This window comes from Falco naumanni, chromosome 1, assembly GCF_017639655.2.
Source record: "Falco naumanni isolate bFalNau1 chromosome 1, bFalNau1.pat, whole genome shotgun sequence".
Classification (NCBI taxonomy): domain Eukaryota; kingdom Metazoa; phylum Chordata; class Aves; order Falconiformes; family Falconidae; genus Falco; species Falco naumanni.
In genome coordinates, this window is record NC_054054.1 from 66,604,942 (window position 1) to 66,619,859 (window position 14,918).

At 44.1% G+C, this 14,918-nt stretch overlaps 1 protein-coding gene across 7 annotated transcripts in view; it reads left to right on the top strand.

Annotated features, from left to right (window-relative positions):
* Positions 1-14,918, top strand: part of SLC20A2 (solute carrier family 20 member 2) — a 59,010-nt gene that overhangs the window by 36,367 nt on the left and 7,725 nt on the right. For all 7 annotated transcript variants that reach the window (XR_005828402.1, XM_040597518.1, XM_040597557.1 and 4 more), the window contains 3 exons: positions 314-517; positions 1,953-2,541; positions 14,270-14,455. Coding sequence is in view for 6 of the 7 variants with exons in the window: in XM_040597518.1 (XP_040453452.1) it covers positions 314-517; positions 1,953-2,541; positions 14,270-14,455 (979 nt within the window). In the remaining variant the exon portion in view is untranslated. The remainder of the gene's footprint in view (positions 1-313; positions 518-1,952; positions 2,542-14,269; positions 14,456-14,918) is intronic.

Below are 14,918 nucleotides of genomic sequence, written 5' to 3' on the forward strand. Positions count from 1 at the left end.
ACAGTGGTTTATTTTCTTTGCTACTCTCAACAAATACTGTGTTTAAAATGCAGAGAAAAGTTTCAGTTTTCATTAATAAGTGAGCAGCTCTGTGTTTTACTTCAGTTACCTACTTCAGTCAATTTTGTAGGACGAAACTAAGATGCTCTAGAATTTTCTCAGATTAAAGTCTTAGAATTAGGTAAAGAATGTGTATGAAACGGAGCCAGGTTATTGTATCCACGTTGATCTATGTTGTTGATGCAAACCATGGAAACGCAAGCAGCAAGATGGATAGACTGGGTTGAAAATTACAGTACTGTTATTTCCTTAGGCCGGTTAAAGAAAGATGCTGCACTGTCAAGAATATCTGATGAAAGTCTTGATAAAATTCAAGATGAAGAAACACCAGTCTTTAAAGAGCTTCCTGGTGCCAAAGCATCTGATGAGAGCACAATTCCCCTTACTGGCTCCGTAGCAGAAGCTGCTGGGGCATCAGATACTATTGCAAATGGAAATCATCCACGTGTACCATACGGTAAGAAACTAAGAGGGTTTCTCTTCTCCCTGTTTTGATAGGGTTTCTTAACTGCAAGTAGGTCTCTGTTGTAAATGCTAAGTTACTGTTTGGGATTTCCAGCTCTAATCCATCTTCAGCACTTGTTGGGAAAGATGCTTATTTACAAGTGATGTTTTCTAGAGAGGACTTAAAAACAATTACGTTTTTGGGGCTGTATTTCAATTTTAGAAACAGCTGGAAACAAAAATTACTTTCTGTTTTGCTTTACTTTGTATCCTTAATGGTGTTTCCATCCTTTTAAGCAGTGGAAAAACACAGAGAACACAAATTGCTGATGTATGAAGGTTAAATTTGGCATAAAGATGATTAGCATACTACCACAGGAGATGAAAAGATTTGGGCTTTAGCAGACAAATGTATGACCATTTGGAGTTTGTCCCCTAGAAAAATCTCGCACATTGTTTTCTGAATGTATATTTATAAGAAGTAGGCATGCACGCATAAAGCTCTTTTTCTTCTCCCATGTGATGGGATCACCCCTCTACACACTTAGAGGTCTGCTGACTTTGATATCACTTCGCTAACATCTACACAGCCCTATAATTTGGTTAATAAATACCTCATATATTCAACTGATTCTTACAAAATCAAGTAAGTAGTGACGTGAAGCCCTTTGAGTGTGTGCTTCCAGTTTAAAAATAGCTAAAAGCAATTCTGAATGTCTCACAGTGGAAATCGAGGAAGTCAGGAAATAAAAAAGAGAGTGTCTTCAGAAATATTGCTGTAGCTTTTTCGTGTGTCCTACAGCACACGGTAATGTTAAATGTACACAGTGGGAATAACTATCACCACGTTCATAGAAATAAAATATATAAAATACTGGAAAAGCTGAGGATTTATTTCTTCAGAACGTGATTTTTTTTGCTTTCCACTTTTTGAGAATTTTTAATTTTTTAAAAAATTATGTGTGTCTCAAAAAATATTTATTTCAATACTTTCAAAAGGTGACCTCATATTCAGTATAAATTACAGTAAAACACCTTTCCAGAAATTCTTATTATGCCTATTCAACAGAGACACAGACAAAACCTCAGAAAAAGTAGAGGTTTTTGTACAAGAAAGGAATTTTATAGAAATTACTTTTTCAAAGAACCTGAGGTATTAGCCTTCAAGTATCACTCTTGAACAGCCGATCCCAAGTGACGTGCTGCAGGTCATACAGCATGTTTGGGGCAGACCCAGCACTGGAACAAAGCTCTTTTTGCGCAGAAGATGAGAGAGCTTATCTGGTGGTGAATTGGATCTTGGCTTATTCACTGCATATATTGCAAACTAATCTTCTTTGTCCTGTACTCTCGTATTGCTGCCCTTTTATTGTCTCACGAAGTGGGAGAGAGAGGGCTTCTGTACTCCATTTCGTAGAAATAAACCGTCTAAGTTTCTGCCTTTTTAGGAAGAGCATTTTCAATGACACACACCTCTGTGAAATCGCCTGTTACCAATGGCACCTTCAGCTTCGATGGCCAGGTGAGGAGTGACGGCCACGTTTATCACACTGTGCACAAGGACTCAGGTTTATACAAAGACTTGCTCCACAAAATACACCTGGACAGGGCCGCCGATGAGAGGCCTGCGCAAGAAAACAACTACAAACTGTTACGACGCAACAACAGTTACACTTGTTACACAGCTGCTATTTGTGGCATGCCCGTGCATTCCTCCTTTAAGGCAGCGGACACATCAACTCCAGAGGACAGTGAGAAGTTAGTGGGAGACACTGTTTCCTACTCCAAGAAGCGGGTTCGCTATGACAGCTACTCCAGCTACTGCAATGCGGTGGCCGAGGCAGAGATCGAGGCGGAGGAAGGTGGCGTGGAAATGAAGTTGGCTTCTGAACTCGCAGATCCTAACCGGCCCCCAGTTGATCCTGTGGAAGAGGATAAGGAAGAGAAAGATACGTCTCAGGTCCATCTACTTTTCCACTTCCTCCAGATCTTAACAGCCTGCTTTGGATCCTTTGCCCATGGAGGTAATGATGTCAGGTAAGAGGATGAGATCTCACAAACCAGCTATTTCATGACTTCAGTGCTCGGACCAAGGTTTGCCAACATGTCCGATTGGAAAGCGTTTTTCTTTCTGCAGGCAGATGATTGTCAGGGCTGTGTTTTGCAAAGCTTTTGACACTGATGTCCCTGGTGCTTTCCAGGAGTTGGGCTGCTCAGTCTACGGTTTATTTGCTTCTCAATGGGAGCATCTTTTTTATTCGCTGCTAAATAATTGTGCAGTAATTAATTTAATTCAGGTTTAATTCTGGCAAGCTTTGAGGCATTGAGAGAACCCCCCCTGTCATGGCAAACAATGTACGAGCAAATAGGACAATCCCAGCCCCACAGATTTTGCGTTCAATTTTAACTACATGATTGGAGACCATCAGTAAATGAGAGGTTTAGACAATTTTGTCACTAGATTATCACATTGTGAAAACAGGTGTGCAAAGAACATCATCGTTTTGATTGCTGCAGCCCTTAGAGATTCCCCTTTGCTGAATCTTTTGCTTGGAGTTTTCCAGGGGTCTAGGACCGTGTGAGGCAATGTATTACTAAATAGCCCAGAAAATCTAACAAGCCTTAGCATCAAAGTCCTACTGAAGTTCATAAACTGCACATACAGCTTCTCCAGTTGCTACAGTTCCCTTAACAAATAAAGGGAGCAATGCCCAAGGAGCTCTGGGCATGTTCCTGTACCCCGTGCAGAGAGGGGACATGGCCTAGGGCTCATCACCTCGCATTCATTTAAGAAGCTCCCCATCTCCTGGCATAGTTCTGGTACACAGTAGTGGTGGGTTGACCTTGGCTGGATGCCAGGTGCCCACCAAGCCACTCTATCACTCCCCTTCTCAATAGAGCAGGGTGGGAGAAAATAAGGTGGAAAAAAATCTTATGGGTCAAGGTAAAGGCAGTTTAATGAAGAAACAGCGAAAGTCGCACGTGTGGAAGCAAAGGGAAAAAAGGTGTTATTCCCTACTTCCCATCCACAGGCGATGTTCAGCCACTTCCTGGGAAGCTGGGCTTTGGTGTGTGTAGGGATGGCTCCAGAAGATAAATGTCATAAATAATGAATGCCGTCCGTCCGTCCGTCCCACCCCACCCCTCCCTCCCTTCCTCCTCCTTTCCCTTAGCTTTTACATCTGAGCAGACGTCATACGGTACGGAATGTCCCTTTGGTCAGTTTGGGTCAGCTGTCCTGGCTGTGTCCCCTCCCAAGATCTTGCCCACCCCCACCCTACTGGCGAGGCAAGGGGAATGTTGGAGAGCCAGCCCTGATGCTGCCACCCCTGCTCAGCAGTGGCCAGAGCACTGGTGTGTTATCACCACCTTTCCAGCTACCAACACCAGCACAGCACTGGGAGGGCTGCTGTGGGGCTCAGCTGGGCCCAATACAGCAGTACTCCTTGGCAGGGGTTTTATCCAGAGCTGCTGTCGCTTTTGAGTTGCTCCTTGAGTGTGGAAGAAGCCAGTGAGTTCATCCTTCAGTCATTTGGCTTAAGTGTGTCTGTCCTTAAATTCTGTAACATTAATATCATTTCCCAGGAATAATGGAAAAGGATTGTCCTCCAGGAGTCTTTATCTCATGTTCATATTGACTCAGGCAGCTGACAGAATCTCAGAGTTGGTCTCAGAAATGTTTTTCTGCACCTCTTTGCCCTCCACCATCTGGTCAGACCCCTGTGTGTCTCATAGCATCTCGTCACTCATCTGCCAACCTGTTTCCCTTTGAAAGCTCGGCCCTGCTTTATTCCACAAAGTACAAGACTTTTGACCAAAGGGCGTAGGATGTAGGCTCAGGATGGAACATTTTACACCTTCCTCATCTGCATTCGTATTGCTCACCTGCTTATAACATTGCTTCATCTGCAAGGCCCTGTTGCACCTCACCATCTCAGTGGCATGTCACTGAAGAGCAGTTTGTGTGGTTTTGCTCTGTCCCCGGGAACATTGCACGTTTTTCCTTTAGGATTTGGCTGGACTGCCTCATCCCTAGGCCTGGAGCCATCAGCTTGGTATTCAGTAGGCACTCTTTCCTGTATCGTGATATGGTCCCCTGAGGAATACGCTCAGAAGCTGCTTGTCGAAGCAGCGATCCTTACTTGGGTTGTAGCTGGGGCTGTACTGAGCCCCGTTCCTGCTAAGCCCTTGCCCTGTTAGCCATGCCTTGCTGGTGTTGGTTTCAGCATTTGCAGTGGGGCTTTGCAGCGTTCCTAACTTTCCTAGTCCTCCTTAGGCATCCGGGCAAATGCTGCTCCGCTCAGCAAGGAGGACAGTTGTTGTTCCTCACCCTTGTCAGCCACCCAATTTAACTTGCAGCTCATCTTGAAAACACTTAGAAACATGTGTCTTCCCTCCCCATCCATCCAGCATCCTGGGAATTTGGAACAGAGCTTTCTGTCCTCACTCTTGTTCTTACTCCCTTCATATCTGCAGGGATCTAGCTCTGGGAAGGAGTCCAGGGTCCCATCATCCTCAGGATCAGACGGCAGCAGTGCAGCTTTCTTTGCTCTCAGATGGTCTTCATTGATCAGGACCTCTGCTCTGACCACACTGGGCAAGAGCAAAGACGAGTACCCGTGCTCTGCAAGCGGCCAGCAGCAAGTGCCAAGGGGAGCGTAGGAATAAGGACAAACACCACTGGTACTTCTTGTAATGTGCCCTTGGAAACACCATTGCACAAAGTTCACAGCCCACCCCCGTAGGTGGTGGCTGTGCATACTCCTCAAGGACTTACAGTCGCTTGCCTTTTCTGTAGGAGGCAAGGGTAGTAAAGTTTGTTAGAAATGATCTGTAAGGGTGCAGTCAGTTCAGAAATCAGATTCGGTGTTGATAGGAGCTGACCAGGATGAAAGACAAGGTTTAGGCTTCCGTGCAGTATGCTTTGTTGCATCATATAGCATAATTCCTGCAGAATTCTACATTTGGACTGGCTTGTTGCCTTGGCAATATCCTTTCTTGAAAACTAATATTTTTTTAGGGTTTTGCAGATCTATACTTCCGTGAGTGATCCTACCAAATTTGCCAGGAAGCATGCATTTTTGTTAAATGCTGTTTATTCCAGTCTCTTGTTAAGCTGAATTAATGTAATTGCAAAACTAAAGGACAAGTTATCTTTGCTTTGTCAAAGCTAGGAGTAGGATTGGATAGGAACCCATCCTTGCAGCTGTACCGAGTTCCAGCTAAGAAATAAAAATTAAAGACCCCTTTGTATGCCAAAAAGGTTGAGTAGATAATAGATAGATATCTGGGAATGCAAATATCTATCCTGTGGATTATGTAGCAGAGACATTTTGCCAGTCTGTCTAGCAAAGCAGAAGACTTCTTACTGGGCTCTTGGCTCCTCCACACGTCACATAAAGATCTGCAGAGCTTGAAAGGCAGTGTGTTGTTTTAAAAATAATGCAGTAGAAACTAGCTAGTAGCACAGCTTTCTGTCCACACTTCTGTAAGAAAGCAAGCGCTGGCAAACTCTCTTCCACTGAAGGCTGCTATCTTTTCATCTCCCTCCTTCGTTCACATTCCTTCTCTTCATTTTAGGTGCTGCTCTCAAGCTGCTTCTCTATTTTTTTTCTCAGCTTCGAATCCTGTTGTTAAAACCCCACTTTCCCAAAAAAGCATTTGGTTTTAAGCTTCTCACTTAAATATTTAGGGCAGCACCTCCGTTGTCCATATCTTTTTCTTTGCACTGGTCTCCTACATTCTCTTTCCCCATCCTGGAACTCACCCTTGTCCTACATTTTCTATTTATTTTCCATCAGGCTTTTTGCTGATATCCCTTGAAGGGACAGGAGCAGGTAAGAGGAGTGAAGAGAGAAAAATTAAAAGCTAGTGTAACAATTAAGAAGTGCAGGTAGATAAAGAGGAGTGAAGAGAGAAAAACTAAGAGCTAGTGTAAAAATTAAGAAGTGCAGGTAGTTAAATGGTTGACCTGTTTTAGAGGATATTTAAGCATGAAGCATGTGGTACGGACTGAACCAGGATGCATCTCAGAACACTTTATGGAGCAGGAGTGCCCCATAATAGTTTGGATAGCACTTCAGTGGGCAAAAGCTCATACAGAGATCTCCCTTGTTTCATTGCCCAGGCTTTTCCCCAGGACCTAGAAGAGTTAAACGAGTCTTTTGCCTTTGCCTACAGAACAAACTCATTATAAGGGTAGCTAGGCCCCCAGTTTCTTCCAAGGTGATGCTTTTTAGCATCATAGCGATACCGGCCGTCTGTGCTGTAGGAGCTGATGTTTGCAGCAGTCAGGGCTCATGTTTAGGCTGACATCAGCAGGAATCCTGGCTGGGGCAGTTGTGTGTTAAAAGAAACAGGGAGTCATGGTAACTCTTTATTTGGGTGGCTGTTTTGTTCAGACCATCCCCTCCTGCCCCCCTGCCACAGAGCTTATACGCTGTGTCAAGGATGCTGGAGCCCTTCCAGGGCTGGGACTAACTAAGCCGGGCCGAGAGCCTTGTGACACCATCGTGCACATGGGCTGAATGAAATCTAAAGAATTTAAAATCCTGACTAAATGTGTTGGGACAGAACCGCTGAAAAAAATGTTGTTGTTGAACTTAATTAGCGGCGCCAAGTGAGCAGGTCCCACTGGCTCAGCACCCGAGCACAAAGGGAGCACGTCAGGTCATTGCAAGGGCAACAGGAGAATAAAAAGGGCAGGATGGAAAAAAAGACCTGGGCCAGGAGCGTGACACAAGGAGCATTGCCAGCTTCCTAATGCTTGTTCAGAGCCAGCTTTCCAGAGAGTCCGAGAGGCTGGGCTTTGTTGGCTGGTGGGGATTATATGCGCCTGTTAGTTGAGTTGGACTGAGCTTATTTTCTGTAAATATAGGTTGGTTCAGCAGGAATTGTGATGACTAGAGCTCAGCGCTGCAGCCACAGCAGCCTACCTGTATAAATGCAGGTAGCGGGAGAGGTGCTGAAGCTGTGGGGTTTATGCTGCATTTCAAAGTCTGGAAGAATGTCTGAATTACCTAGCTCCCAAGAATGAGGGCAATTGGGCAGGCTGTTTTGGAAATGGCTGGAGAGGACTGCTAATCCCATAGCTATCTCCTGTGCTCAGCACAACGGTGGCTGTGGCTGCTTTGCTACGGGGTTTGGGAATGAGAAAGCTATGAGCAAATGGTGCACCGGCCCGCAGCCCATCCAAACAAATGAGAAGACGCTTTTGTTGATTCAAGCGGTGGACTCTGGAGCTTGTTAAACGGAAAGATGCTGTAGGCTGATGTGAGGTTTGCTGATTAAAATCTGCTGTTTGTGCTGTGAAAAAGCGTGAGACTTGTGCTCCTGCACACCTGTCTGTGCATGTGCTTAGTTTTTCTCTCGTACGGATTCCTTCTCCTATAAATGGGTAGCCTCTTCTGTCCCTTCCTACCCCTCCCTCTCTGCCTCAGGCCATCATTCCTGCTGTCACAGGAGAAACCCTGGGGATGACAGAAGGAGCCATGTGCCTTGGCCTGTGTGAGCAGGCATCTACACTCAGCTCATGGATTCCAGCCATGGAGGAAGGTGGTTTATTATCGTGATGGTGGCAGGAGCCGTGATGCTCACACAGAACAGGGTGACCGCAGACCATGCCACCTGTCCATGTTTGTGCCCACCAAGGTACAGGCAGTACCAAGGTTCAGCCGGTACGTGCTGTAGGGAGGAGAAACCTGCTTGCAGACATTTCATGGTTGCGTGTGGGATCTCAGTTTTGCCGCGTTCCTGCTGCATAAATTGTTTGAACGTGGCTGCTCTAATTAAATTTCGTGTGGAGGACTTCAGGACTACCCTTGCATAATCGTACTTCGATATTATAGGAAAAAGGGGTCATTCGTGTTAGAGTCTGCGGAGAAGGCCATATCGATTGATGGCACAAGCTTGATAGAGTGGCTCTTTTATTATCCAAAAGATATAGGCTACATTACTGAAGACAGGATTTAAAACTATTTCATAGCTATAGCAAAAATGTTTAGTGTGTTTTATGTATTTCTACATATTCTCTCAGTTGAACTGCTGCCAGATAGGGAACATTTGCTAAGCAAAGCAACACAAGTGTAACTAGGAAGTACCTGCTTACCCAAAATACAGGGAGAAGAAACCTCTTCTTTCACCTGTCTACAGACTTCACTGGAGTTTTGGGTCAGCACACACAAACAGCCGTGGGATTCACCTTTTCCCCTCCTGCTAAAGTAAATGCAATGGGATTAAAGGAGGGAAGGGGCAGAACATTGCCAGTATCTCAGTGCATACTGAGAGCTTAGTGGGATTCAGTCTCCTGGCTAAATAAGGAGTCTAAAGGAGCTGTAAGAAGGCTTGATTACGAAGCGAGTGTTTCTTATGTCCTCCCTGACAGCTGCAGTCAAGATCACTTAGAATATTTAGGAAGCTAATGTGTCCATTATGATCACTGAGAACAGCCTGAAATCTGATTTCTTCCCTTTTTAATAGCAGTCCATCCTGAAAGTGCAGCCCATGTCCTGAGTAGATATGAATCTTCACTGTGTCCGTAATTGTGCAGCTACATGGCATCTTGGTTGGGCCACGCAGGCAAGCTGGAGGAGAGCAGCAAGGAGCAGGGGGCTCGGGTGGACGCGAGAATCCCTCCCCATCCTGCTGTGAGCAGGGCCCGTGACAGGGCTTGCTGGGGGAAGGCTGGTGTTGGTGAGCGAGGGGGGAGGATGAGAGCAACCCTCCAGGGTCCAGGGAATTGGGGGTTTAGGGCCAGCATTTACGGTACGCAGTGATGCGTTGCAGGAAGAAGTACGTCGCCCTCCTGACTCATTAACGCACCCGGAGCTTGCACTTCACGGGGCACAGCTGTGACACACTTTTATTGCACTGTGATATATGTACTATTTCAAAACTGTCAGATTATTGGAGCTAGGATAAAACTCTGAATAATCTGAGATCTCTGGAGATTAAGACATATTTTTTTCCTGTTGGTAAATACAGGGCGATCTTTCCTGTGCCCTTACTCAACTGAGTGCTGTCTCCAGGCATAACTGCAGCATACTCAGTAATACCATCCCACTCATTTTCCCCGTGGGAAGTTCATTTGTGAAAAACTGGTTTGGGAAACAGTGAAATGTCTGGGGTTTTTGTAACTGTATTTATAATATTGGAAGCCTAATATAGATTTCTCGGATGGGTGTTGTACTTGTCATTCAGTTTTAATCAGTGATAATGTATGTGTCAAACTTCTTTCACCCAACTAGAAAAAGTGGCTGAAACAATCTGCCTTTTTCAGGTAGCAGAGAATCAAAGCATGGTCATCAAGTAGTCTGTAGTTTATGGATTATAATGGAAAGATTATTCAGATCTTAGCATTCAAATGCGATTAGATTGTCTTTTTGAGCAACACACTGCTCCCCTCAAATAAGGAGTAGCGAGGTAATAGCAATGTTGCTAGTTTAGGAAATATTATGACAAGTTTGATGGGATTTAGCAATAGAGCGTGCAGCTGATAGCATCCTTCCATTACTGAAAAAATCCCTATTTTTTACTAAAAATAAACAAAAAACCCGTAGTCCTTGTTCTTCCAGAGAAGGACCTGGACTTGTGACCCAAAGATACCTAAAAATTTCTGCTTGTGTGTGTGCGCATGGGAAACTGTAATTTCTAAGCCTGTCTCATGCTAGCTGAATGTGGGGTTTTTTTAGGTTGGTAATACTATCTGTCTCACAGGGGAGAGGAGAAGCCAACTCTATTTATAGTACAGATTCACTGTCAAATGCTATCTTTCACAACAGCTTTATAAATGGTGCAGGACAGATTCTCAACTGGCACAAGCAAGCAGAAAAAGAGAAGTCATGCCAATTCATGTTAGTCGAGAGAGCTAGCGAAATCATCATGAGGGTCAGGCAGCACTTCAGAAACACTCAGCAGCACTTCGCTGAACCACCATGACACGCGTCTGCAAGTACGAGCGTTACTGTAGATGGCATTTAATCCTGTATCACACCTCCAGTGAAGGCAAACAGCCCCTGCATGCCTCCCTTGCTCCAGCGTCCCGTGCCCTGTAAGTAACCGGGGCTGGTGGAGCCTACTGAAAAATACTGGACATGGAGACTACACTTCACGAGAGGTAGACTCGGGAGTTAGGCTTCTTATGCCGTCACATTTTATAAACTCATCCCAAAGTTAACTCATAATGGCCACTGTCTTGTTTTCAGTGGAAAAAAGATACGAGGTGTACAAAACTAAAGTAATACCATGACAGAAGTAGCTTATCTTGGCCTTTAAACCCAATAGCTAAATAATACAGTAACACCCTCGAAAGCACTTCAGTTACCGAGGAGCATAGTGACAGTTTTACACATAGATAGATGCGGTTAGTGGATCAGAGCCCCTGAATGACCACCTCAGGCTTTTTTCTTCTCCCTTTTAACTACCACGAATAAGACTTGGAGCTCCAGCACAAAGGAGAGTTGGTTAAGGCAAGTAAGAGAGCTGCGTGGGAGAGTAAGAGCACTTCTTGAAAATAGACTTGTGAAATGAGTCCTAGCCAAATGCATGGAAGATTTGAGGTCTGCTTTCCTGCTAATCATGTCTTCAGTCAAATGAGATAGAACTGGTGGGAAATACTGTGAAAGCCACATCCCACTCTAGCCAACGTCCTCATGGTTCGTCTGCTTAGTCACTCAGCTGTAGGAGACATCTTATAACCACAGAAGGTCTCAAAGCAAAGTCTTTTATCTAACAATGTGGGGTTTCTTTTGATGTGTTGTTTCTCTCTTACTCACCTGTTGGGACTGGTTGTCTTCTACAGATGAACTCTGCCTAGTCCCAAGGACAGTTGATTGCACATGCTCGTGGTAACATCTCGAAGCTGATGTGTGCAGTACCAAGATCCTCTCTTTGCAGTTCATGAGTCAGATGCATTCATTGTGAGCTTTTGGCAGTTTTGTGGTGGGACAGGCCTAGCGGCGGCTTCTAAAGCTGTTCTCCATTGGCATAGGAAGCATTGATACCACAAGCCCCTGGGACTGGACCTACTGAACGAATCCAGAAGCTGAAGGAGCCCTCTGAAGAGCCATGATGGTGGTAGATCAGAGCCACCGGCTGCATGCCACTGCCGGTTTGCTGGCTGCTGGCAGCCACTTGCAGGTATTCAGGCTGGGAGATGCCGTTGTCCCTAGGAGCTGAATGTTGAAGTCATATTGAACGTGGTTTACAGGGAGAGGAGAAATGTCTGCCTGTGGTATGGATAACCAATGGTGTAGATACCCCCAAATGAAAATGCAGTTAATTACCTTTTTGACTTTCCAAGCATATATGGATCCTGTGCTCCTCTGCTTTCTTTTCCTGCAGGGAAGGTATCAGAAGTGCTGCCTCCTTGGGCATCAGTGTTGTCTCTTCTGATCTGTTGGGCAGCATCAGCCACGCGGATCCTCCAAGGCTGAGCATAAACCAGCAGAGTTTTGCCTTGCCTTCCGTTGCCACAAATAAGAAAATAACCTTTTCTTCAAGGATTAAGCTTAGTTGATTCACAGAGGTGTAGCATTTGCAAATAATTAAAACTGGATTTTGGTACAAAAGAGCATAGTTTGCTGCTGTAGTTTTTGAACCCTTTTCTGTCTTCCCATTTACATTAGGACTGACAAATATCCATCCATAATCTCTTCAGAACAGTCAGGAATCAGAGCCTGAGCTCGCTCCAAATGTACCTGTTACTTTCAACAGGGAGGGTTGTCCCTGTGTCATACAGCACTATAAGAAGGGATGTTCAGTTTTCCCTTTATTCATCTGATCAATGTTTTAGTTGCCTTTAGCTATCCTTCTGCATCCATCAGTTGAAGGTACAGTGAATTACCGTTCCTTTTCTATACACAACAAGGCATTTAAATGTGCAAGTAATTTAATCCACACCTGAAAACCCTGGCAAAGAAGTTGCAGGATGACTTAAAAATATTAGAAATGCTTCGATCAAGAATCTCTTCTTCCTTGAAGGTAAAATAAATCTTGCACTTAGGCACTAAGGACTTTTCACATAGCATCCTTTCACTCATGCAAAAACGCAATAAATCAAACACATACTCAAGCACAGTATTGGACAGGAAATTTAAAGTATTTTTGCTAGTGGAAATCACTCTTTACTTAAAGTGTATTTAGTTCTTCATCATACTACCCACTGTCTTCAAACTCACTGGATTTTATTATCCATGTTAGCTGACTAATTTGTTTCCAGCTTCTTTTTCAAAATCCATAAGAATTATTCATTCCTTTTTGTATCGAAGAGCATTTTGAAATATTTTTGTTTGCCTCACAGCTTGAATGTTGGTGTATGTGTGTGTTTACAAGGGAAAATTCGTTCCTAGTTACTTTGCTCCAGGACTGCTTCTCAGGGTTTAGAGCTTGATTTCTCAAGGACCAGAAGAAAGAAGGAGGGTCTCGTGTTGCTCAGATGCACTGAGCTTTGCAGTGCTGACGACCCTCATCTCTTGGCCATTAGCACTCAGCCCCTAGCACCTTGTATCTTGTAAAGATGGGATTCAAGTAAATTATTAACTGTTGGTTACGGTGGCTTGGTTTGTACAACATTTGATGTTAAAACTGGCCGTTACTCCATCTGTGTGCTTTGGAGCGAGACCAGTAACTAAATTTAGCTGGTCCTGGCTGCGGGGCAAGCATAGCTGTCGGTCCTGCCTGCAGTGCTTGCTGCGACCCGCGCTCCTTATCGGTTTACAAAGAGGGGAGCTTCCTGATGGTTTTCAGACTTCTTGAATGACATTGGACAGGTTTGCTCTGCTTTCCTCATGATTACTTAGACGTAAGTGCAGTGTTGCCTCTCTTACGCTTTTTTGGTGGTGGATAAATGCTGCTCAGCAGGGCAAGCGGGTACTCAGTTTAGTAAAAGAACTTAAAAAAAAAAAAAGAAAAAGAAAAAAGGATATAGAAGTTCTTACCTGTTTTTTAGTATTTAAGCATCTAAAGTAACTGGATACCAGCTTTCAAGTTTCTCTTCTAACTCTCATGTCTAGAAACTTGACGCCTTTTTAGAATAAACAGAGTCAGAAGTCTCACTCCAGGCACTGGAGACTCCAGCCACCAATATCGAATGACCTGCATTAGGAGTGGGGTCTTCAGTGTTGCTGACTTTTAGTGTTTTTCTAGATAGCAGCAGCAGGGTAGCAAAAAGGGCTTACACTAGCTCTGTATCACCAAGGAGTCCTCTCTGAGCTGGTCCAACTAGCTCTACAATGCATTTGAAGAAGACGAAGTCACCTTCCTGGCTGCATTCGGATCATATCTTCAAACGTTACAGGTTCTCAGACTAGATTATGTTTGCATCTTCTTGTCTGTGATGGTAATTTTGTTCATTAATTTCCCTCTTTGACAAAAAGAGCTAATTTAATACTTGAATTTTAAAGATGCAGATCTCTTAAATTGGTAAATTTCGAGGTAATTTCAGCGCAGTACTGAAAAGACTGGGTTTTGTCCCAGAACAGACATAATGAGATATTACCAACTCTGACATTTCAGGAAACCATTTGTAAGAGAGAAATTCCTTTCAACATTCACTATAGTTATCAGTGATGAGGTGACAAATGAAAAAGCAACATGATAAGAGTCCCCTGCTACAGCCTTTCTGAGCAAGGAAGGGTGTTGCCTGCAGGGTCAAGTCAGAGCAGTGCTGCACACACGATGAAGAAAAATCACACAGAAAGTAAGACACTTCTTTCAAGGCAACTATCTGCATTTTTGTAACTTGGATGATGTTTTCCTGTTTCTCCAGCAATGCAATTGGTCCCCTTGTCGCGCTCTGGCTTATCTATGAGCAAGGTGGTGTAATGCAAGAAGCGTCAACTCCCATCTGGCTGCTGTTCTATGGAGGTGTCGGGATCTGTGTGGGTCTCTGGGTCTGGGGTAGAAGAGTTATCCAGACCATGGGTAAAGACCTCACTCCAATCACACCATCAAGGTAGGTGCACAGTTGTCATTACAGTTGTGTGTACTTTGTGCGTTAATCAATCTGAGAAATCGCTGCTCCGGGATTTTGTTTGTAACGCTGTCTGCTGGATTTGCTGTGCTTTGATTTTGATGATAACCTGGCTTTGACTTCTCCGTCTTTCTAAAAAATGAAAGAAAAAAATGGAAAAGGAGAGGAAAAAGAAATGAGAAAGAAAGAAAGGAAAAAAGATAACCTTGTAAACTAATACTGAATGCATTGGAGGTGTAGAAGTCTACGTGAACAGAGTGTTGTGCTGATGACCTAATTAGTGTGGCAGAAGGTGCATTTGGAAATGGCAAGATTACAGTGGCTTTCCTAGTGCCCTTCAGACTATTAAAACCATATGTATTTATTACAGTAATTTTCATCCTTAATGCATACTCGACCTCTGCTGGTGCTTAACCGAATTACTAATTAGGCATGATTCACTGCA